The sequence below is a fragment of the Perca flavescens genome, chromosome 10 (genome assembly GCF_004354835.1).
Source record: "Perca flavescens isolate YP-PL-M2 chromosome 10, PFLA_1.0, whole genome shotgun sequence".
Lineage (NCBI taxonomy): Eukaryota > Metazoa > Chordata > Actinopteri > Perciformes > Percidae > Perca > Perca flavescens.
Genome location: NC_041340.1, coordinates 33,475,337 through 33,501,618, shown reverse-complemented (window position 1 = coordinate 33,501,618; position 26,282 = coordinate 33,475,337). Strand labels below are relative to the sequence as shown.

Here is a 26,282-nt window from a genome sequence, read left to right as displayed (position 1 = left end):
ACATGTTGCCACTGCACTTGGCACTAAACCAACTTGTGTATCGTAAATAGTTTAAGCACTCATAATGTATAAATACGCATGTAAAGACTAATGTGAGACCTATTAGCAGCAACGCTATCTTTAAATAGACCGGCTCTGTTATGAGCTCTATTGTGGGACATTTCAAGCTCTCTTGGGGGCCCTCTGGGAGCCACGGGGCCCTAAGCAGCCGCTTAGGTCGCTTATGGGTCGGGCCGGCTCTGCCTTTCACAATATAAATTACCTTTTCCATAGACATACTTATTGCCATTTCTTTCAACCATTTACCTATACTTGGCAATAAGATGCTTTGCTTGTAATAGACACATGTCTATGAATGCATATTCCTTACTTTTCAGTGGCATGTTTAAAGGGTATAAATGTAAAATAAATAATTATGCAGAAATTGTTCTATTGATACTCAGGATTTTATCTATCATGCATTTCACATCCTTCCAGATTTTCATTATATGTTCACATTCCCAAATGCAATGGTATAGATTGCCTTTAAATGTGATACATTTAACACGTGTCCAGGATCTTTTCATTATATTTGTGTAATGTGTTGGGAGTTATCTAAGTTCGCATCAGCCATTTATATTGCAATAGTTTCAGTCTGACGTTTACTGTTTTGGGTTTGAGCTTCCTGGCACGCCTCCATCCAATCATTCACATGGATTTCCTCTTTTAAATCCTTCTTCCATGCTTCCAGTTTGTTACCTGAGGATTCCTGCATTTACAAAATCTTACATGATTGCACGAAAATTGAAGTTCAAATTATTACAGATGTTTCTTCTTGCTTCCACATGGAGCCGCTAGTGTGCCAAGTGGCAGAGTCCTCAATATCAACAGTCCAGTTTGTTCAATATAGAAACACACAAAGGGCTGTTCTGAGGTGCTGATCAGTGGAAGTAGACTGGAAAGTAACACACAGTCTGGTTCCATATATGCATTTCTTTATTTATTGTTATGACGTGTCGGCCCTCAGGCCTTCTTCAGAATTATATCAGAGAAATGCATATGGTAGTACTTGTTTGTTATATGTGAAAGACACATGAACTGTAAACTGGAATCAGTCAAGCATTTTTCACCCTCACTGATAGCAATTCTAAGAAACTGAATAGAAAATTTGATATATAATATATACAGTACAGGCCAAAAGTTTGGACACACCTTCTCATTCAATGAGTTTCCTTTTTATTTTCATGACTATTTACATTGTAGATTCTCACTGAAGGCATCAAAACTATGAATGAACACATATGGAATTATGTACTTAACAAAAAAGTGTGAAATAACTGAAAACATGTCTTATATTTTAGATTCTTCAAAGTAGCCACCCTTTTATTAATAAGGGAAAAAATTCCACTAATTAACCCTGACAAAGCACACCTGTGAAGTGAAAACCATTTCAGGTGACTAACTCATGAAGCTCATTGAGAGAACACCAAGGGTTTGCAGAGTTATCAAAAAAAGCAAAGAGTGGCTACTTTGAAGAACCTAAAATATAAGACATGTTTTCAGTTATTTCACACTTTTTTGTTAAGTACATTATTCCATATGTGTTCATTCATAGTTTTGATGCCTTAGAGGTGTGGTCCAGGTCTAGACAATCTCCTGAACTCCAAACTGAATGTCAGAATGGGAAAGAAAGGTGATCTAAGCAACTTTGAGCGTGGCAGGGTTGTTGGTGCCAGACGGGCTGGTCTGAGTATTTCACAATCTGCTCAGTTACTGGGATTTTCACGCACAACCATTTCTAGGGTTTACAAAAAATTGTCTGAAAAAGGAAAAACATCCAGTATGCTGCAGTCTTGGGGGGCGAAAATGCCTTGTTGATGCTAGATGTCAGAGGAGAATAAGCTGACTGGTTACAGCTGATAGAAGATCAACTTTGACTCAAATAACCACACGTTACAACCGAGGTATGCAGCAAAGCATTTATGAAGCCACAACACGCACAACCTTGAGGCGGATGGGCTACACCAGCAGAAGACCCCACCGGGTACCACTCATCTCCACTAAAAATAGGAAAATGACGCTACAATTTGCACGAGCTCACCAAAATTGGACAGTTGAAGACTGGAAAAATGTTGCCTGGTCTGATGAGTCTCAATTTCTGTTGAGACAGTCAGATGGTAGAGTCAGAATTTGGCGTAAACAGAATGAGAACATGGATTCGTCGTGCCTTGTTACCACTGGGCAGGCTGGTGGTGGTGGTTTAACGGTGTAGGGAATGTTTTCTTGGCACACTTTAGGCCCCTTAGTACCAATTGGGCATCGTTTAAATGCCACAACCTACCTGAACATTGTTTTTGACCATGTCCATCCTTTTATGACCACCATGTACCCATCCTCTGATGACTACTTCCAGCAGGATAATACACCATGTCACAGGTTAATGCACCATGTCACAAATCTTGAATCATTTCAAATTGGTTTCTTAAACATGATAATGAGTTCACTGTACTAAAATGGCCCCCACAGTCACCAGATCTCAACCCAATAGAACATCTTTGGGATGTGGTGGAACGGGAGCTTCGTGCCCTGGATGTGCATCCCACAAATCTCCATCAACTACAAGATGCTCTCCTATCAATATGGGCCAACATTTCTAAAGAATGCTTCCAGCACCTTGTTGAATCAATGCCACGAAGAATTAAGGCAGTTCTGAAGGCGTAAGGGGGTCGAACACGGTATTAGTAGGGTGTTCCTAATAATCCTTTAGGTGAGTGTATATATCAATGAATATGATATGACACCATATACCAGTCCAATAGCTTAATACCAGGGTGTCCCAACCTCTTTGACTAGTGAGCCGTTAAAGCTATAGTGCGTAGTTTCTGTCTCCCCCATGAGGAATTCTAAGTAATGACAACAAAACTGTTGGCGCGTCCACATGATACAAGCCTTCGGTTGTGGCCCACCACCCCCACCCCAACCCCACGCAGTTGCTAGTAGCCAAGGAGGACGCGGAGGATTAAAAAAACATGATGGACTCTTTAGAAGAGGTCATTATCTTCACTCGAGTTTCTGTGCGGGAAAGTCACCGGACGCCACAATCTTCTGAACGTAGCCATACTGAGAAATACAGAGTGGAGCTGATAATCAGCTTTGTAACAAACTTATTTGGCAATGGCTTGAATGTAACGGACGTTCATTAATATCAAAAACATACGCACTAAAGCTTCAAAGCAATACCTAACACCTGGTCACAGGCATGAGTTGTATGTTGTTCAACCAAAGAACAATTTTCTTTATTTATAGGATTTGTCTCATAAAGATTATCAGGGTACCAAAGTGGCGAAAGAAGTGTTTCACAAAACAAAAGTTCTGAAAATTGACAGTAAAGCTCGAACAAATTTTCTGTATCAGATTTATCTCAGGGACAAACAAACGTTGAGAACCACTTCTTTTAAAAAACATTATTGTATAACCAATATTCTGTACTTACCTGGCACTGATGTAGAGCTGGCCTCTGGGAAAACAAGAAGAGACAAAAATCATTTCTTTTTGAAGAGAACTCATAACCATATATACTAAATCCTGAGCTGCTATACATCAGGAATATATCACTTAGTAGCTCAACAGTACAGTGCATATTAGGGATGAATATATTTTACTTTCATGTAATAATATTGCCAGATAATGAGTCAGTTGCAGTGGTGGAAGAAGTACTAATACCAAAATGTGAAAATAATCCTGCATTCAAAACCTTACTTAAAGGTGCTGTAGGTAGGATTGCAAAGATCCAGGACTTAGCCCACCCCCCCTTTCCGCTAAAGCCCAAAACGGTCTCCTAAGCCAGATTTTTTTTTTTAAATGACCTGCTTCATATAGTTCTACTGGAACATAGGGTCAGTTTCAGCAAATATGACAGAAAGATAGTTTTATAAATATGACAGAAAGTTAGTTTTATAAGTCTTACCTACTGCACCTTTAAGTACAAGTATAAAAGTAGGGGTGACCCCGAATAGTCGAAGATTCGATGCATCGATATGCGGAGCCTGATTTGACCACACAATCTCACAGTCGGATCTTTGCGGGTGTTATTATGAAACGAGGATCATACCATTTTGGCAATATGGGGGTGCTCAATGTCTAATTTCATACAGAACTACTAGTTTTGTACGGTTATATTAAGTTATATACAGCCTTTAATTATGATAATGCTGTAAAAAAAACGTGAAAAGAAAGAAAGAAAAGTTCAATAAATATTTTTTACGTGTGTGTGTAAATCCAACCACCCCTGTGAAAGATTTAAGTTTCACTTTCCCTGATCCGCGACAGACGAGGAGCATCGCCGAGGAGATTAACGTTACTTAACAATGTCTGGAAAAAGAAAATCTAAAGTGTGGATGCATTTTCAAATGGTAAAAGATGATCCAAAAAAAGTAAAATGCAAGTTGTGCCAACAGCTCATGTCCTACCACTCTTCAACAACAAACATGGCTTTCCACTTAAAACGGGTAAGTTTATTACCAATAAAGACGTTTCACTTTTTCATATATAATGGCGCTTTTAATTACGAACAGCAATATCATATGTTGGGACTTAAAATATGTTAGTCTTTTTCTAGATCCACCCACAGTATCAGACTGACGACGGCAGTTCATCTAGTAGTAGTAGTAGTAGTAGTAGTAGTTGTACCGGAACTGCGCCAAAACTAACTCAAAGAAAGCTAGATTTTGAGTTTATTTCGCTTCACAATGAGGCCAGTGAATGTTGTGGACGGTGAAGGTTATAAAGAATTAATGCGCACACTTGAGCCAGGATACACAGTTCCCAAAATAGAGACGGTTATGCATGCGGCGGATGCGAAATACGCGTCCATACGCACCTGCGGTTTACATGTTACCCTCCTGCTGACTAGTGTCGTGCCCCTCCCAACCCATTCACACACACACACACACACACACACACACACACACACACACACACACACACACACACACACACACACACACACACACACACACAAACAGATGATTCAACTATCAGTCGACTATAGAAAGATTCGTCAATTCTGATTCGAATGTGTAAATCCTTAGTCGGGGACACCCCTATATGAAAGTATTGTCTGCAAAATGCACTTAAAGTATGAAAAATAAAAGTATTCATTGTGCAGTAAAATGTTTCCTATCATTGTTTTACTATTATATCTGATGTTTCTGGATAAATATAACTGCTGCATTAATTTGTACAAAGTGTGTGTTGCATTTTCTGCTGTAGATGTTTAAAATTGTGCTCATTTTAACTTCTTTATATACTGTTGGGTAGTTTAATCTACAGCAATGCATCATATTCTATAAGATCATGATATGTTTGTAGCCTTGCTGTCCTGTAAGAACCACATATCTCTGAAAACGTTTTAGAACTTTTCACGGTGTTGGAAAAACAGCCCTTTCCAGCTGCTAGTGATGACCAAATAAAGCTTTGGAAGCCTTTTCTTTATTCTCTGAGCCCAGTAGATGGCGCTTTCTGTTCAACAAAGAGTTGAAAGTAGAGGTGTTGAAATTAATCAAATAATTGTCGACATGGACGATGCTGCATCGATAATCGACCGGGCCATAATGGATTATTTCTGTTTACAGTTTAATGTAGTCCTAACAACATTTTCGGTTTACATATTCTGTTATGTTTTGCACATTCAGGAAGTGCCATGTGCTCAGTGCTGTAGTTTTATGTATCCAATTTATTTAGCATTAGAGCACTGCAGAATGTTTTGTTTTTGAAGCTTGAAAAGCTATGAATTAAATATCCTACATGGCTTTAATAGAAAAATTTATTTGACGCATCATGATGTATCGTGATGCATCGAGATATCGAATCAAAGACACGATAATCGAATCGAAGCGGGATATCAGTGAAGATTCACACCATTAGTTGAAAGCACACTTAAAGTGCTCATATTATGCTTTTTGGCTTTTTCCATTTCCTTTGTTGTGTTATATATCTTTTTTTTGTGCATGTTATAGGTTTACAAAGTGAAAAAGCCCAAAGTCCCCCCCAAAGGGACTTACCATCTCCAACAGAAAGCACTGTTCACCAACTGCTCCAAACAGCTCTATTGTAGTCCAGCCTTTACTTCAGAGACAAACGTGCTCACTTTGGAACACACGTTATAATGCTCGCCTAGCTGCTAGCATGGCACGCCCTCATACTCTGCTTCTGACTGGCTAGTAGTCCTTACCTAGCTACTGCGCATGTGCGACTCCCAACAAAGATGGAACAGAAGTGAGATGCCTCACTCTGTAGCTAAAACAGAGAGCTCAACACACAGGGTGAAAAGAGGAGCTGCAGCAATGTGCAGTACAACAAAATTAAACCATGTATACCTATTCTGATATAACCTCTAAATACAGTTATAAACCTGAAAATTTGCATAATATGAGCACTTTAAACATCCATTTCTTCAGGCTTTTTCTTTAAACCAAAAGCACTGATTATGCATCGCTTCAATAATTGGACTCCCGTCGGATTGTTTAGAGTTGGTCTAAAAAACACACTAAATTGTTGGAAATGTAAGACAGAGGATGGCCAATTACTTCATGTCCTAAGGTCCTGTGATAAGGTCCAGGATTTTTGGACCGGGATACATGATAACCTATGTCTGATAGGACCCAGGTTCCATTCAGCCCAAGATTATTTGTTGTGGGAAATAGGCCAACCTAACAAATGTCATATAAACGGTTTGCCAGATTGGATGTCTACACTAGAAAATGGGGAAAGTACCTGAGTTCTCTGCAGGACTCCTAGGAAGCTTTGTACTTATGGTGTTGTCATTTATACATATGTTTATTTGGTCTATGGTTAATGGTTTATGGTCTTGTTTTACTATTTTGTTGAATGGAATATTGTAGTTACTGTGTCAACGTAAAGACATCACACAAAACATACACATACATCATAAACAGGATGATAAAATAACAAATCCACATGAATAATATGGACAATAAAAGAAAAGATACTAAATAAAAAAATCCACATGAATGTACTAAGGGATGTATAAGCATGAGAGGCTTGCAGTGACAGCTCCGGGACTGACCCTGTGAGTCAGTATGCACGGTAAGGTGCTCTGTGAGAGTGTGTGTCATGGTGGTAGTGCAAATAAGTAGTTCATATGGACATCACTACAGTTTGACCCCAGCCCACTGCCAAACACACACTCACTCTTGCGTAGTATCCTGAAATCATCCGAGTCCAGGACTTGCTCGTCCTCTCTATACCACACAACCTGCAGAGGAGGAGTTCCCCTCAGTCTGCACTCCAGGACCACCAGCTGGCCGTTCACTGTGGACACGTCATGGAGGCCCTGCAGGGGGGGGTGGCAGAGACGCAGAAATGGAAAGAGGATAGAGGAAGAGAAAGACTAACATCTTACTGTAATCAGTAATCTCTCATTTAAATCAAACAGACTCTGTCCTCATTTTCTTTCATCATTTTGCTTTAACCCTTGTGTTGTCTTCCCGTCCCCCATGCAACTTTTTGTTTTTCTGGGTCAAAATGTTTTATTGAAACCGTAACAAGCTTTTGTCGCTTTTGTTCTTTTTTTCTTACATACACATACATACACGTTTTTGTAGCTTTTACCAAAATTTTTCTCACTTTTCCCGACGTTTTGTCACTTTTCCGGAGTTCTTTGTCGATTTTTTTCCTGCGCTTTTGACGTTTTTGTTACTTTTTTCAACGTTCTTTTATCAATTATTTTCTTCAAATGTTATAAAATTGAATAAAACACCAACAGTCAATGAAAGTAGTGAACTGATCATTGATTTTACTTGTGAAGAGCGCTGTACAGAACCATCCATGTTATTAGTTTTGACAATTTGGTTGAAAGAAACTCACATTTCTGATATAGAAACTTTTTGAAAAAGATTTGACCCAAGGACAACAGTATTATGTCTCTGTAAGGCAAGGCAAGGCAAGGCAATTTATTTATACAGCACAGTTCATACACAAAGCCAATTCCAAGTGCTTTACATAAGCATTTACAATATAACATAAATCATAAAAAACAATCATAAAACCAAAACACCTTTACCTTAACAAAAGTAGGAGCCACTCCATTCCCTGAGTACTGCTGATTGTAGATGGGACTCTGAGTCTGGGAAAATAATATATTTAATTTAAGCTGTTAAACATATTAGCTTATATTTGTTAAAAGAGTAATATAAGAATAACTCAGTGTTAGTAAAACATACAGTATGTACAGTCACTGTTACAGAGATTCATTTGAATCTGAATTCTAATCCGAATGAGATTTATTGACAAAGAAGGTTTTCAGTTGCATGGAGTTTGCCTCGCTGTGTTTGGTGCATACAATAAACATATGAAAATGGAATAAACAATAAACAAGTAGGGCTGGATGATTCAGCGAAGAAAAAAACAAACGAAATTCAGAACATCTAACCGACGTCGGTTGTTAATTTTTTTTCCACTGTGCGTGCGCGTGTGTGTGTGTGTGTGTGGGGGGGGGTTCGTGCATCTTTTGACATGGAAATATTTCAAATCATTTATTTTGTTTGGAAAAAATGCCAACCTTGTTTTTTTTTTTACAGTAAAACTAAAATATGACTTTTTTTCATAAGTCATCGTCGTTATTTCAAGCTGTGTGCTTTGCTTTCAATTGTTCGAAATCTACAATAAATAACCATGAATAGTTAATCTTAAAGAGATTAAGATATGCACTCTTTCCTTAGAAAAAACAATCCTACTTTTAATAGTTGAGCATATTAACAGTACAAAGCTTGTCAGTGAACAAAACAACAACAAAAAACAATCGTTTATTCATTGTAATTGAGAGCGGCTGGGTGAGTGTGTGTGGGTGGTTGGGTTTGTGTGTCAAACTGTGTGTTGGTGTGTGTTTGGGTTTGTGTGTCAAAAATGTGAAAGATAAATGTGGATGAGTGGGAATGAATGGTATATGTGGATGAGTGTATGTGGAAGCATGGAGAGTGTGTAGTTGGGGAGGTGGGTATGTAAAAGTATGAATATGAGCATGCATGAGTGTGGTTTAAGATCTGGTGGAGTAGAGGAATATTGTTACTAGTAGGAGTTGTACTCTGATTGGAGTATGAAATTACACAGTATGCTGGTATATGTATTACTTCTTGATGGAAATAATAAAAAATAATTATAAAAAAATAAAATAAAAAATAAAATAATAAATAAATAAAATAATTATAAGATTTTAATAGCAAAGATAAATTGGCCTATTTGTGAAAAAATAAATACAAAATTACACATTAGAGATAAGCTTACTAAGACATCCATACAGTTAAGCTTCAGGATTCACAGCCATTCATTTTTAACCATCCGGCCCAGTTTAATGCAACTTAATTTTTTACAGTAGGCCACATGTAGTTGGGGGTCCCTACGCTTTCAGCTAAGGGGTCTTAGGCCTAAAAACGCTGAAGACCTCTGCATTACAGCACAAATCTTTTTATTTAATTTCCAGCTTCTACTGCAGTACATGAGACCGTCTCTGTGTAACGTAGAGTTTTTCCTGTGTGTCTCTACGACGTGTAACGTTAGACAGCCAATCAGCAGCATAATTAGATCTTGGTAGAATCATGCTGCATGCTTATTGGCTCACTGGCAGCGATGAGATTTACTCCTTAGGTATTGAAATTGGGTATTGGTTGACGAGGCATTTTTCGCTACTCGATACTATGGAGGTAATTCAGTCGGTGCCCAAAAAGTATTGAGTTAGGTACTACCCAGCCATAGTTAAGAGTGCGTCAGAGTGTGTGAGTGGGGGTCCCTGTACTGGGTGTAGTTACCCTCTGAGGGCTGACACCCAGCGGCTGCACCAGGCTGGAGTGTCTCTGAGCCAGGGCACTGGAGGAAGTGGACGAGGAGCTGGAGGAGAGCTCTCGAGAGGAGGATGCAGAGGAGGAAGAGGAGATTGTCAGGGACATGGTGCTGGTCTTCTTCTGCACCCTCTGAACGCTGCACAGGCACATATCAGCACACAATACATTTATTAGGAACTGTGTAGCCTGGGAATCAGTGTGTGTGTGTTTTCATAATCATGCATCTTATATTCCATCCAATACATCCTTTATGGTCAGTGTAACGCTTATCAGTTCAATTTTCTAAGCACAAACGGACATTTGGAAAAACAGAAAAATGGGTTCCAATTTCCAATTTTTCAGCCTTGACAAATTAAAAAATTGGATCTTTAACCTGTTTTTCCAATTTTCTGTTTTTATTCAGAGGATCAGAAATTTAGAAAATTACAAAATTGCATCTGGGTTCCAATTATTCAATACTGCAATGGTATTCTCTCCCTCGTTCCACCTAGCTACGCCCCCCCCACTCGAAACATCAGTTGCAAGCACCTCTGACCCCAAAGTCTATCAGGTTTTCATTTTGGTCCATAAGCAGTTAATGACCTGCATATTCCGCAATTTTTTTATTTGTCAAGGTGGAAAAAAATGAAAAATTGGATATTTGATATTCCAAATGTCCGTTTGTGCTTAGAAAATTGAACTGATAAGCGTTACACTGACCCTTTATACTGCACTTCTCTATATTTGCTTAAAATGAGTTTTAAAGTGTGTCACAAAACCAGAAAGGTTTTTGTACATTTAGTTTTGACCCATGGTTTATTATTTATGCGTGTAAGTGTTCATGCGTGTGCAGGTGTAACTTACTGAGCCATGTTTCAGGTGTTCCAGGAGGCGGTTTTTACTCTCTACAAACATAAAAGCAGAGTGTCAGACATGGTACACTCTCTCCTACCATAACATCTTTTATCATAGTATTATGAAGCTCAGCGTAAGTTCATTCAGGAAGACTGTTCTCTCCCGACCTAGTCCGCTGCATTGTCAATCAGCTGAATGTGGGCGCTTACTCTCTCAGTTAAACCAACCAGATTTTGCCACAATCGCTGTGAGCTATAATGCTGTTGCATTCAAACTTTCGACCTGTTCTACTCTCTGCTGCTGTCAGTTGTCATTTAAAGGTGCACTATGCGTTCCTGCGTGGTTTCAGCGCAATTTCATTTTTTGTCTCAAATCGTAGGTATCTCTCCTTGACCCGCTAGCTGCCTGCCCCCTGAATACACTGTGAAAAAGCCCGGTCTCGGGAGACAACACAGGGGTTGTAAACGTCAAACAAACACTAGGGGCAAAGGATAGGCACCGAAATACAACAAACATGTTCCAGCCAATCACAGACAAGATGGTTCGGGGAGGAGGTGGGGGTTAGTGTCAGTTAGTCATGACAGTTATGGAAACATGGGGGGAAGGGCGAGCTTGCTCTATTTTGTTTTGAATTTACTTGGAACGTCAACAGAAGTTACATCATGCAGGAACGCATAGTGCACCTTTAAGGCAAAATCGATGCCCCCCTCCTCCATCGCGTTCACCTCCAGTTCTCATCATTCCCAGCACCCCAGGGTTCCTCCATCAGAAGCCCCGCTTCACAGCACATACACCCAGATCTTCAGTCTTCCTTTATCCCTTCATCACCTCCACCAGTGTCTGGACTCCAACAGGGGGTGAGGGGTTATAGTGCTATATATCCACAGCCTCTATACCCCTTATAATTTCGCACTGCAATGGAGTCTAATCGCCAAAGACTCCATACTAGTCCATATCCACGACGTTTAATTTGCGGGATTGTTCTGGTGCCGCAGGAAATTCCTCCGGATGTCTTTCTTTTCGGCTGGATATCCGTTACCTTCCTCTTTCTTTGTGTTGGCATTCTAAACTCCTTTGGATTTGTGAGGACTATGGTTAACTGCTCCTCAGATCTCTGCAGGGTAAATCCAGACAGCTAGCTAGACTATCAGTCAATTTTGTTGCACGACTAAAACAACCTTTAAACGTACACATGTTCCACCAAAACAAGTTCCTTCCAGAGGCTGTTTTGCAGCGGCGCCGTTGCTCCGTCCTGCGCTTAGCGCCGCCCCTAGCCGATTGTGATTGGTTTAAAGAAAAGCCGATAAACCAGAGCATGTTTTTTCTCCCATCCCGGAATGTTGTGTGGACTAGCCAGACCCTCCTCTGCAGCGCTGTTAAAAAAGGTCTGGCAATGCGAGACTACTAACATACCAACCTTTTATGCACCATGCTCATTAAAGTCTCTCCTGATTGAAATAGAACCTGAGTGTAACTGCCCACACCCAGGTGGGAATATATTTATCTCTATAAATAATAAGTAGGGGTTTGAGAGCATGCATGGTCAGCTGCATGATCCAGGAGCTTTCTGCACGGTGAGGAAATGCAGTAGAATGCCATACTCAGTTACATGCAATTACAACGGAGCGAAATCTTGGAGAAGTAAAATGGTCTCTTCTACCTAGGCATATACTCCCTAAAACACCTTGAGCAAGGATTGAGATCTCAATTTCCCCCCAGTGTCTGACATTACATGACACTGCTGCTGTTATGAGTAGTTTCTACAGTATATGTTTTTATGGAAGTGAACAGGTGTGCAGCAGGTAGACCCTGAAAAAGAGCACACATGAGTGTGTCTGCAGTTTAGGTATTGCAGGACTGTTGTATTGGATTGTTCAGGTTACTCAGTGTGTACCACTGCAGAGTTATATACAGTATTCGTGCCTTGATTCTGAGCGCGCACAGAAAATGATCTTTTGCAAGCACATAAATTACAACGCAAATGAGAAAAACTATAATCTTACAAAGAAGCATTTGATTTGAGCAAACAAAGCTTAATGCTTTTATTCCCTTGGTTTGCCCTCTCTCAATGTCCCTGCACTGTGCACTCTCAGGTTTGCCTGTACCCTCACTTAACATCACAGTGTTTCAGTGTGCCCCAATTTCAGCCAATCAGAGGATCGGAGCAGGTCATTAGTACCATGGCCACACGTATGTAGGTTATGCAATTTTGAAAATCTCGTTGAGATTTCATTTGAGCAAGTGTCCGAGGGCTCGAGAGCTGACAGAGCAGGACATGTGAGATAAAACTGAGTGAGAGGTTATTACTGTGCACTTATGTGAATAATACAACAATCAAATATATTAATGGAATAGAGCTCAAAATCAAGTTTTCTTTGTAGGATACTAATTTCTTGTGTGGTTGTCGTTATGGAAGGCTTGGATTATGTGGACGTTCCGAGAAAAACAACGCACTATAGCTTTATCATGTCCCACCACACACTCAGACAAATATAATGCACTATGCTATCGGAGAAGCCAATCTGGCTATCCTTCTGGCGTGAGACCCAGTGTTAGCTAAATGCTAGTGGAACCCAGTGGGATCACTGAAAAACACGTTATTTCACAAATAAGTGAAGATAACCAAACATAAAAACACAGATTCAAACCAACATATTTGACATATGAAGACAAAACATATTAAATATAACTAAATAAAACAAACATATATTAATATACAAATATTAATAGCATGTGACATACTCTGCATCGGCTAAAGCTTGACACAGGATAGAAATGATAAAAGTATGCCATTAAACAATGTGTTAACTGGAGTGAAGAGTACAAGAATACATAAAGTGTGCAAAGTATGCTGTTTGTATAAAGATAAGTGAAGAGACCAGTTTGCAGTCTTACTTATGAAAACTGTAGTTCACAAAAGAAACATGGCTCCCTCGATATCCAAATATAATTTTCAACCAGTTTCTTGTGTATTGATGCAGCAATACGGCAAATGCATACGCTGAAAAGTGCATGTATCTAGTCGTCAGCTTAACACATGTTCAGTCGTGTCTTTATCATTGTCTGATGTTGTAACATGTAACAAAAGCTAAACCTCAATAACTCTCATATGACCATATGGGTTAACGGAAGTTTCCAGGATGATCGCTTCGGGAAACAACAACAAACTTTGAGCTAGCAAGCCACACGCAGAAAAATGGCAAGTTTTGAAGAAAATTTGGATCTTATATAAGTAATCGTAATAAGGCAGGCCTGCTTGGTTTGTTTGGTGAATAATTGTAAGGATTTACAAAGAATATGTTTACAGCATTTACTAACTAATAACTGGGAGGTTTTGGGACTGATTGGCAGGGATTGCACACGGAGATACACTGGAGATACATAATTTATATAGCTCACGTTGTGTGAACAGTTCATTTCCTTTCGTTTTCTTTTGCCGGGTGCAAATGTTACACCAAAACAAGTTCCTTTCTGAAAACGAGACTATTTTGCAGAGCCACCGTCGCTGTGTCCCTAACCTGGAGTGTGGGGTAGACAGAAATTACTCCGCAGCGCTGTGGGAATAGGCCTGGCAATGCGAGAATACCACACACCACGCACGCACGCATGCACACTAGGGCTGTGCAATTAATCGAAATATAATCATGATTATGATTTCGGCTCCCAATGATCACAAAAACAGAATAATCAAGAAAAACAATTATTTAGCTCATTACGTTTTGCAAGTCAACTCTTAATTTTTCTTGTGTTCTGAATGAAAAAATAAAGTTTCAATAGGAAAAGTATTAAGGCAAATTTCACAGTTATGTGTTGTTTTTTTTAATGTTGATTTAGTTAACTTTTTCCACTGTTTTTCTTTATCTTGCCAGAAGTCAACGAGTAATCGTGTTAAATTATCGGGATTTCAATATTGACCGAAATAATAGTGATTATATTTTTTTCCATAATCGAGCAGCCCTACACACACACACACACACACACACACACACACACACACACACACACACACACACACACACAAAGACATATGAGCACAGATACACAGAGAATGTCACCGTTATGTCTAATTTCAGGCCAGGAGGAAGGGAACTGTTCAAATCTAACTGTGCAACTGATAACTCAACAGATCCTGCCCATGACACTTCTCTTTCAAAGCCAGGCCAACCAATGTATCACTTCCTATGCACCAGATCACTAAGTGTGTCCATCATGTCACTTTGTTTAGCAATAGTATGGGGTATTGCAGCTAATCATTCTACACCTAAATGACCCCCCAGGTCCCAGCCTGCTGCGTTCTGTGGCTCTGTCCTGGGCCCCCGAGAAGGAGCTGGCAGAGGAGGCTAAGGTTCAGGTTTCCAGGCTAAATTAAACTCGGCCACCTCCTGCACACAGCCAAGACTCTCTGACCTGAGATAAATCTCTGTGTCTCCATTAACAAGACACAAACGGACAAACGGTGGAGGATAAAACTCTCCCTAAAACCCTAACCCCAAGCCTGCTCTGTCTTTAACCTCCTTTATTTGAGTTTTTCCTCTTCATTTGTTATCGCAACACTAACATCATCATAGACTAAATGCTGTCTAAACCAGAGGATCACAGCGTAAGAAAAAATAGCCGCAGCATGTACAACATCCATGTGTACATCCAGTTACCCCCTCAGATAATCACTCCCAGCAGGTGTGTTTGTGTGTGTACCTTGGTTAAAGCCTCCTGTTGATAAAACAGCAGCTGCTGCTGAACTGCTCGTATCAATTGTCTCTCGGGATACATGACCACAGGATTTATAGCCGCGGCAACAAGCTGCATTCACACATCATCTTTAATCTGTTGCCTGCCATGCAATAGATGGATAGAGACATGCAGGAAGTGGTGGACAAGCTCAATGACGACCCACACAAGCACACAATGTTCGTAACATAAAATCAAGGTGCAGTAAATGTTCCAATTAAAGGGTTACTCCAGCAATTTTTTTATTGCATTGCTATAAAGTTGGGGGTTTCACAAGAGACAGATTAGAACAAGAATGGACAAAATCAAAGCAGCAGCGGAACAGATACCCTGACATTTAGTCTTTGGTATGGGTCAATCTCCCAAAACACTGGGGCTGCATCCAAAATCGCTTTCTATGCACTACATGCTCACTATACAGTATGTATAGTATCGTTCAACCTACTGTAGCGACCCTGCAGGACTAACATAGACTCTTGGGGAGTTTGTGGGGGGGTGGGGGGGAGAGAGATGTTTCCCTAGTTCAGTTGACAGGTCAGGTTCAGAAAGTGGGAGGGTGGCGAGAAGGGGAGTGAGAGTCACCCCCCAGCGTGAACGTAATCCCAGTTAAACTAACTAGCTAGTTGAAGATATCAGCCTTTTTATTGTTTTGGGCACTATTTTAACCCCATTATTAGCCTGTATTCTAGGGTGATAAAAACCTAGCCTGGTCCTACAGAGAGTCTGGCCTCTCTCCATTGACAAGTGTTAACTTCCTTGAAGGCGGGTACTCTGCTGAAGTTTAAAACTATTGGATCTGCCCGGAGCCACTCTGGATCTGCCATAACCAATCGATAACGTTTGGTCGTTACGTTGGCTTAGCATCGCTAGCGTTAGCCTTAGCCAACTCCTTCACCATTAACGGAGCGAGCTGGAAAATCAAACTTTGCCCGAACCCAGTGGGGGAGGAGGGCCGCAACATCATGGCCACCAACAAAACTCAGCAAAGATCGTTCTCGCTCGGGCTTTAACTTCTGGATATTCGGCAGCGTTGTCACAACGGACCGAATGGCTTCGCTCGCATCTTTCTCCGCCGCCATTACGGAACTACAACTCAAACTAGCGCACAACCTCAACATCATCGTTTTCAGCCACTCCCTCTGTTCACTGATTGGACCGCCAAATATTTGGCCGGAGAAAACAGGCAAATATACCGTAAACCCAGACGTAGTACTGAAGGAAAATGACAATTAAGCGGAAGTACATAGGAGGGGGGAGCCAGGCTGTATAAAACCCGGTTCTCCAGTTAAACTACAGCTACCGTGTCCTCATCATTCAGCTAGCTAGCGAACAGTGGAGCTGCGACTGCTACAATATTTTAGTGTGAATAAACAGTAATATGTATCTTTGAGCTGAGGCACTGAGCTGTAATCACCACAACACTTCCTGAGAACCTTCTTGACGGTTGCAGACGCGTAACCATAGTAACCCATGCCAACCTCAGCTCTACCGACATAGCGACAGAGCTCATTTAAGTCCCGCCCACTTCACAGGGGAAACCATTCATTGCTCTCCATTGACTTTGTATTGCGTGAAGGTGCCTCCTTGTCAATTCCGTCTGCTAGCAAACAACTGAAAAATGCCTAAAAACTGCTGTGTGTTGGGATGCACTAACAACAATGTGAAGAACCCATGATGAAGTTTTTATAAGCTGCCGAACTAAAAAACTGAGCTTTTAGGAAGACAAAAGTGGATACAGACATGAGGAATCAGCAGGAAGAATGGGAAGACTGTAGGATTCTGACACTAACCTAACGTTATGCCCAACGTTACGTGTGCAGCAAGCATTTTGTTACCAAGTCAAATATCCAAATGTCAGTTGTAGGCTAACTATATTTCTGAAAATGAAGCTACAGCATTTTGACAGTATGCAACTTGTGTTATAATACAAACTAGAATGTGGATGAATCAGAAAGCTATCCAGATGTTGTGTTAACGTGAAATACAAATTGTTATTCATAAGAAAGCTATGCAGTAACGTTAATATGTTTGCAAGTGCCTTAGCTTCCTAGCACAAAGCTAACATTAGCTTACTAACAGCTAACTTTTACAGATACAGATAGCTTTATTTATCCCAGAAGGGCAAGTCAGTTTCTACAGTCCTCTTTGGTAGACGCAGGTTGCTAAAATAACCCTTTGGCATGCTTAGCTAGCTACAGACACTTTGTTAGCGTTTTAGCCCTAAGTTGCACATTGTGGCGCCGATTGTTTTGCCCTGCAGTGGGTGTGGTTTTCAGAGTGTGATGCAATGTGCTCTATCTCTAATGCCAGGTAATACTTAAATTACTGGAAAAGGTTAACAAGTCAAAAGAAAAGACAAACTCAGACTTTTAATATGCACTGTTTTGAATGAGCAGGGCCTTTATGCTGTTGTTTGCATGTCACACGGTCTAATAGTCATTCGACTAGTCAAAAATGGAAATGTAATGATCATTTTTACTTAGTTTACATGCTACAGTAAAATATTATGTCATAAAAGGTGGAAAACTACAGAGCCCCTACAGAGACATGGGGATTAACATCATGTTAGCAGTAATCTCATACTCACAAAAAAAAGTTTCTTGTGCGAACGAGAAAATTCCCCATGTCCCTTGAGGGGCTCCGTAGAAAACAAATTCAGCCTGCAACATAACACAACATAACACAACAAAAAAATCTGATATTGCAGTGGAGTGTTTTGACCTATGACACAATTAAGAGTAATGGCTGGTATTTTTATCACTGCGTATCCTCCTGGGACGATTGTCAGCATCCCACCTGTTCTGCTTACCCAGGAAAGAGAGGCCGCACTTTCTCTAACATTCAGAGTTGCATATTAGAGCGTTTCCGAAGGCAGAGCCACCTGTTCTCACCAGACACGAGGGAGTGAGAGAGACGCTCAGGCTGAGTCACGGTGAGGAACTTTCCTACATACACGGTAAAGGGTTCAGAATCTGGCGGGCTAGATAGACAGAAAGGATGGATGAAAACACTGCAAGGTGATTCATTTCTTAGGGGTTGCCATAGAAATATCCTCTTGCCTGAATCACTTCGGCTTGATCGATTCCATACATTAACAGCAACACAAAACATACAATACTTGAATGATGAACGGTCTTGACAGATTCTGACATAGATCGGGATTGATGAAGTTGAGCTTTTTCAGGAGAAAAGAGGAGGAAACCAACACCAACGCCTACCCACAATCCACCTTGTTAAATTTAAACAAACCACCCACCGTGTAATTCCGGTCCAGCACACAACACCATGAATCCTCCAACCCCCAGCAGCTCTCAACTGTGGACAGATTTAGCCCAGGGCGGCATATTCTAGTGTTAAAAAATGTACTGGTGGGCAATAATTATCTGTTGGCTCTTCTTTGATTGACAGGGCATTACAATTGATGAAACAATACAATCGGACACTGCAAGAGACTTGCATCCAGTGGACAAAACAACAGTCAAACGCACAAGAACAATTCCTACACATGCAGTGTGAAACTGTGGAAAAACACAAGTGGAGGGTGGGTGTTAGCATAATTATTTATCAAAATCACTGTGGAGTTCTCTCAAAGTTTGTTTACTTGCAGCAAGTAGAGTCAGTTTACAGCTCTTCAGCATATGTCCGGCTACACACTGGCTGCGTGGCGTGAGCGTGTCAGCTGTGTGGCATGTCGGTTTTTATTTCGGCTCCCATGGTAACAGGTTAGAGCTTGCACACTGCCTGCGTGACACGCACGTCTCAGCCGAAAACGTGTGCATGCTAGAAATAGGACCAACGTCTATTTTTCACGCGACACGCAAGCGTGTTGGAAGCGTTTCCAGGCAAAATAGAATACAAAAAGATGTTTATATGTCATTTTGACACAAATACATTTAATAAATGACATTTTGATGAAAACAAAATTTATTAACTAACTATTAACTAAATATTCTGTAGCCTATTTTGCCGTCAATACTGCCAACATTGTCTTTGCTGTAATCAAATCAGTATATATTTATGTTTACTATGAAGTATACTACTGGTTGAGTGCATTTTATCAATGGGAACCATCCATGTTTACAGACAAGGCTAGCAGCAGCAGCACCGCGTCAGACATGTTTCTGGTGTGAAAAGACAGAAAAATCCATGCAGCCACCACGCAGCAGACACGCTACAGAAACGGCAGCCAGTGTGTAGCCGGCCTAAGTACAGAAAGTGATTGAAGATTGTTCACAACAGTGTCTTTTCAAAAGGAGTTGGGAGTCACGTTAGTTATTCGGTTCATGCAATCAGGCCCTCAGGGATACATCCTGTGCTCTTTGCAAGGTCACTTAGCTTTCATGATTAACACGTGAAAGACAGAAATACTAAAACAGAAATACTAAAACAGCAGTTTGGATGCAAATGGTTTAACAAAGAAACTGAAGCAAAACCGTTCTCAGCATAATTTTTCAGGAAATAAAATATCAACTTTACTAAAAATGGATCACATTCTGGATTGTGGTCAGCACAAACTGCTGCTTTACTTAGTTGCAATAATAAAACAAGTGTTTCATGGTACATATGTTGGTGTGGTTTTTTTACTCGGTTCTTTATTTGCAATAAAGCTCAGACAAAACAGACTGATCTCATGAAATGGCGTATGTATGACATGCCAATTCGTATGCCATTATTGGCGTGTTATCAAGGCGAATACTCGCTTTTTAGCGTGTTTATCAACGCCGTAACCCAAACCACGTGTCACGTTTCCTAAGCTCAACCGTTGCTTTCTTCTTTTAGTAAATCCAACCCCGTTGTTCTTTTCCTAAACCCAACCGTAGATTTATTTTCGCGATAAAACACCAAGTCGATAACACGGCAAGTGGCGATAAGCGTAGACATACGCGCAGATAGCTCAAAATACATACAGATAACACGCCACTTGGCTCAAGAAAGTGGGCGTGTATGTTTACGCAAAGTCATGTTGTCATGTTGGACAGCAGCATTATGCAAATCATGGTAACTCTTTATATGAATCATTTTAATACATAATAACATCACATCCTTTCAGTTTCCTAAATATAGTTACGTAATTGAGTATTAGTTATAGGGAAAATAGAATACAAGCTCTGTTTAAAGCGCCCATATTATGCTCATTTTCAGGTTCATAACTGTATTTTAAGGTTGTACCAGAATAGGTTTACATGGTTTAATTTTCAAAAAACACCATATGTTTGTTGTACTGCACAGCTCTCTCTCACTGCTGCAGATCCTCTTTTCACCTGGTTTCTGTTTTAGCTACAGAGTGAGACCTCTTTTCATCTTCTTCTTCTGTACTATCTTTATTGCACTCGCACATGCGCAGTAGCTCAGATGTAGAGCATGTCAGCCTGCTAACTCTAGAGACAGTAAAAGAAAGGCTGTTTCTCCAACTTTGGTCAGTTACAAGGCAGGATTAGCTGGGAGACTTCTAAATGAGGGCGCACATGGAAGTAGTTCTTTTGTAGATTATGGTGAACTTGTGTGTGTTGTAGCAGTGCTTTGCTATTGTTGAAGATAAAAACGTTAAAACCATGCTTCTGTTTTTTAGTAGGCTACAATATACTTTAAGGTAAAAAATGTAAGCTGTTGTGTGACTAAGTGAAGGAATGTTTCAATACTGATTAAGCCTAATCAGCATTTGTCTGGCTCACACCTTCTCAAGCTTCTAAAGAATTGATTAGGTCATGGCTGTTATTTAGCATAAATGTAAAAGCTCTAGGAGTCTTATTGTTTAAACAACTTTGATAGCCATCCCCTGTTGAGCTAGATGTGATTAGAACAATGAATGTGTATTCATATAGTTGGATTGATTGGGAACGTACACTTTTCTTTTGAGAGACATCTGACCAATAGGGGAAGATTTCATTTGAGGAACCACCCAGGTGTAGGGAATAAATGTGTGATCCGGAGAATGTCTCAGGACTGTTTTTATGTGACTCCACAAGGAGATGCATGGATTCAGTCCGCTGTCAGCTGCAGTGTAATATTTGTTTTGTCATGTCGCATGGCTGCTAACTGTGACCCGACAGGGGAAGCATGTTTTGCAGTCTGCTGCTGGCAGTGTTTTATGTTTTATGTTTGATTGTGTTTCGACTGTCGTTTTCATGTAGTTTCATTAAACCTTTTGCTTAACTTTCAATTCGACCCCAGCCTCTCTTCCTTCCTCCAGAAATCGAAGAACACGTCTTTTAGATAATCTTAACACTATTGAGAACGACGTAGCATGCTAGCGTTAGCATTAGCGTTAGCATGCTAACGCTACGAGCTAACGGTTGTGGTTAGCCAGCTCATTTCGGACTGTGACGTCACAGTCCGAGCCGATTTTGAACAGCTCACTAGGAGACTGAAGGCAGGACACATTCAGAAACCGTATCTCATTTTTTTCAAAGTTTGTATGTGTGTGGAAGCACCAGAGACACAAAAGAACACCCCAAATCCCAGAAAAAGTGTTTTTTTCATAATATGGGCACTTTAAAAACTCAAGTGAATATTCATGAATTCTACATCTCTTAAAGGGATACTCCTCATCCTCCATAGAAGTCTAATCGTATGCTTTGCTGTAGACAAATTTGACATTTTTGCAGGTTCAAGGCACAGGGAACTATGAATGTCTAAATGAAAATGTCAGTAAGTCACCAGTCATTAAGATTGATCCTCCTGATACAACAGATACGTGTACCAGAATGCACGGAAATGCAACCACCTGTTGTACATGCAGTATGTCACTAAAAAACGAAAGATGCCAACCTTTTGGTGACTTTAGATGAAAAGTCAGGGGATCACCAAAATCTTTAGAAATTCAACCTCTTGCAAACACGAATGTCTGTACACAATTTAAATGCAATCCATCCAATAGTTGTTGAGATATTTTAGTCTGGACCAAAGTGATGAACCAACCATCCCTTGAGCCATGCCACTAGATTGAAGACCGGGTAAACCCAGCCCGATCTGCCGGTGATTTGATTTCTCCCTGCAGCTCAGGCTGGAAACCTGTATGTTTTAATATCCTGCTTCCGTTACAAATCTGCGGGGACCAATCACAAACTGGCTTATCCACCTGGCGCGCTATTGGCGGGTTTAACACGATGACGATTCTCAATGGCTTCTTTAGTTTAGCAAACAAATCGCTTGAGTGGGTGTAAAGACCGCTCACTTTCATGTTTGTTTTGCACAACCTGCAAAAATCGCTCGATGCCATCGCTGCTTCGGCAAAACCGCGTTTCCTGCCTGGAGTTTTCGCGTCACTCTGCAAAAGTACGTCACCGGGATCTTTGGTCTGATTGGTTGAAGAACTATCCAATTGCGTACAGAGTCATTTGAACTATGCCCGTTGATCACGCCCCTTGTGCAGTAGAAACAGAGCAGACTCCCCAGACTAATGTTCAATCTTAAAAGATTGAGCTTGGTCTGCTGATAGCCAGACTAACTAGATTGGTTAAAAAGAGGCAAACAAGAAAACATCAGTTCCAGTTGGTAACTTTTTGGTCATCATTTTTGGATCGATTTTCTGTCCTGATTGACACAGAACTTATCTGTGTGTAAATAATGTTATCTCAGTTAATAAGATGACGGCCTCAGTTTGGGATTCTGATTTCTGTCTTATTATAAGGATCTTGCCTATAGGGCAGCTTTAATTTGTGGTTCTAAATGTGATTTCAAAGGTACACTGGGATGTAAAGAAAAAATTCCTCTACCTGCTGTAAACCCATTTAGAATTTTCTCAGTTGCATCAGTCTGAAAAAAGCTGTTAACCCTCCACCTCCATCTCTCCCTTTCTCCTAACTCCTCAACTTGTCTGCTAGCCAGCGGGACCGATTTAGCCCGGAGCGGATCACCTGATCTCTCTGTTAGCCAACCACGGCTCAGCGGCTGAACACATACAGGCATGCCATGCTTTCACTGTGAACCTCCCCCCCCCCTCCACACACACACACACACACACACACACACACACACACACACACACACACACACACACACACACACACACACACACACACACACACACACACACACACACACACACACACACACACACACACACACTCTCTCTCTCTCTCTGCCACCCACTCAGCTTTGGCTGGTATGCCTTGTGTTGCCTCACCCTGCTGGCTATATAATATTCACTTCTACCCTTTTAACTCCAAACGGATGTAACAGATTCACAGAAAGAGAAACACATATATAGTAGATACATAGATATAGATTGGTACAGTTAGATATGTGGCTAGATAGATAGATACGTGTTAGATACATAGATACATGGATAGATAGATAGATACATGGATAGATAGAGATAGATAGATAGAGTGCTGCTCATGAGTATAGGAACCCATGCTAAAGTTGAATTAAAAAAAAAATTATCTTTTGGCAATTGATCTTAATGCCTTAATTAAAAAATTAAGAAAATATCCAACTTTTAAGGACACCAATTTTCTTTGTGAATGAATAATGTATCGTAAATAAATAAATGTTCTTCCTTAAAATACAGGGGGCATAAGTATACACACCCCTATGTTAAATTCCCATAGAGGCAGGCAGATTTTTATTTTTATAGGCCAGTTATTTCATGGATCCAGGATACTATGCATCCTGATAAAGTTCCCTTGGCCTTTGGAATTAAAATAGCCCCCCCACATCATCACATACCCTTCACTGGCATGGTTTTATTTCAGTTAGCCTAATAGCTGGTTTGATTTGCATTGAGAGATGATTTTATGGAAAGTACCCCATGCCAATCTCTAGGTATGGTGAAGGGTATGTGATGATGGGGGGCTATTTTAATTCCAAAGGCCAAGGGAACTTTATCAGGATGCATAGTATCCTGGATCCATGAAATAACTGGCCTTTAAAAATAAATATCTGCCTGCTTCTATGGGAATTTAACATAGGGGTGTGTATACTTATGCCCCCTGTATTTTAAGGAAGAACATTTATTTGTTCACGATACATTATTCATTCACAAAGAAAATTGGTGTCCTTAAAGGTTGGACTTTTCCTCATTTTTTCAATTAAGGCATTAAGATCAATTTCCAAAAGATGATTTTTTTATTCCTCTTTTTAGTCAACTTTAGCATGGGTTCCTATACTCATGAGCAGCACTGTAGATAGATATATACGTAGATACATAGACAGATAGATAGATAGATAGATAGATAGATAGATAGACAGTAGGGATGTAACAATTGATGTCTTTAAGTTCACAATACGATTTTCACAGGTTACGATTTTCAGTTTTTTAACAGAGCAAGCTGCAATTCAATTAAATTCTACTTTATTCATAGTATCAAATCATAACAAGAGTTATCTCAGGACACTTTACAGATAGAGTAGGTCTAGACCACACTCTATAATTTACAGAGACCCAACAATTTCCCACAAGCAAGCATTTGGCTGCAGACGGATAATTGAAAACTATTCCTTTATTTCTATAAACTGTGCAACACAACCGATGTGTCCTCTCATCAAAAGTGCAACTGAAATTGTATTTTCTCTTAAATAGCAACAATTAAATAAAAAATGAATAAGTAGATGTTTAAAGAAATCCCCCATCAAAATATCTATATTAAATTAATAAAGTAAGAAGACATAGTGGCGTCTGAATTTAATCAAGTGAAATCAAAAGTAGATTACGCCCTTTTTTATATATATATATCTCAACCGGTTGTAATCTTTACACATTTATATTGATTTTAAACCGATTCACGATTCATCGTTACACCCCTAACAGACAGACAGATAGACAGACAGATAGGTGGATAGATGGATACATGACAGAGCATATAAATTTAGCTCCAGACAGATCATCCCAGCTGTCCTCTTCTTTCTGAGTGCAAATTCCAATCAATCCGGTGTCCAGTATCAATAACACGCAGTATCAGGAACCTTATGGCCCTTGACCAAGTGAATTACAACATTTGATTATCTGATTACCAGGGCATGATCTATCACGAGAGAGAGAGAGAGCTATGTATGAACCATGACACAGAACTTTCTTTTAGTGAATTTCCACCCTCGTCAGGATTTGTAGATTGTACTTTGGTCCAGACGTGTGCAACCAGCGCAAAAATATCTGGCGTGTAAGCTGGATCAGACAGGTGAAAGGATCTGTGTGTTGTTGTTTTTCTGTCGCGATTCTAGTGTTGCTCCAGCCGTGCACATGCAAAACAGGCCCAGCTGCACCTTCAACACACAACTTTACTTATAACTTTACTGTAGAAAACTTGTACCAAAATGTTCCCCTCCTTACCTGTCTGGCCTTTCCCCAGCAGGCTAAAAAATAAAAATAAAAAATACACCTACAACAACACCAACAGATGTATTGATCCAACAGGAAGTGTGAATGATCCAGTAGTTAAACTGCTCTGTGACTGTGTGGCTCCCAGTCACGGCTTGGTCGCCGGACGCTCCCTACTCTGGGCGAGCTGACACACACATTTACACAAAGACACACTGACAGGGGGCATGTGTGTGTGTTGAGGGGTGGGGTGGGGGTGGGGGGAAAGGGTTAGGAGAGAATCTGAGGCTGGTGAGGGGGTGGGGTGGGGGTGAGAGGCGGGCAGAAGGGGTTCAGTTGGAGAGGTACTAAAGGGGCCAATTTAGAGCGGAGTGTAGTGTTCGTCAACAGTGACAAACTCACGACAGGGGAGAGCTCCAAGTGAAAGGCAAGAGGAGTGAAGCTCAAACCTGCTCAAACGAGTCCTTTACCCTAGCCTGGTCCTACCAGACTCTGGTCCACTAGCCTGGTACACTAGCCTGGTCCTACCAGACTCTGGTCCACTAGCCTGGTCCTACCAGACTCTGGTACACTAGCCTGGTCCTACCAGACTCTGGTCCATTAGCCTGGTCCTACCAGACTCTGGT

The 26,282-nt window shown here is 40.5% G+C and overlaps 1 protein-coding gene across 2 annotated transcripts in view; it reads right to left on the bottom strand.

Moving 5' to 3' along the window:
- myot (myotilin) overlaps window positions 1-25,843 on the bottom strand; it is a 49,878-nt gene extending 24,035 nt beyond the window's left edge. Inside the window, exons 1-7 of one of the 2 annotated variants that reach the window (XM_028589944.1) lie at window positions 25,669-25,843; window positions 18,655-18,713; window positions 10,680-10,720; window positions 9,804-9,972; window positions 8,063-8,125; window positions 7,192-7,333; window positions 3,473-3,496 (exon numbers count right to left, since the gene is read on the bottom strand). In XM_028589944.1, coding sequence (XP_028445745.1) covers window positions 3,473-3,496; window positions 7,192-7,333; window positions 8,063-8,125; window positions 9,804-9,972; window positions 10,680-10,687 — 406 coding nt within the window. In that variant the 5' untranslated portion in view covers window positions 10,688-10,720; window positions 18,655-18,713; window positions 25,669-25,843. The remainder of the gene's footprint in view (window positions 1-3,472; window positions 3,497-7,191; window positions 7,334-8,062; window positions 8,126-9,803; window positions 9,973-10,679; window positions 10,721-18,654; window positions 18,714-25,668) is intronic. The other variant, XM_028589943.1, reaches the window with a different exon arrangement.
- Between the last annotated feature and the right edge of the window lie 439 nt (window positions 25,844-26,282).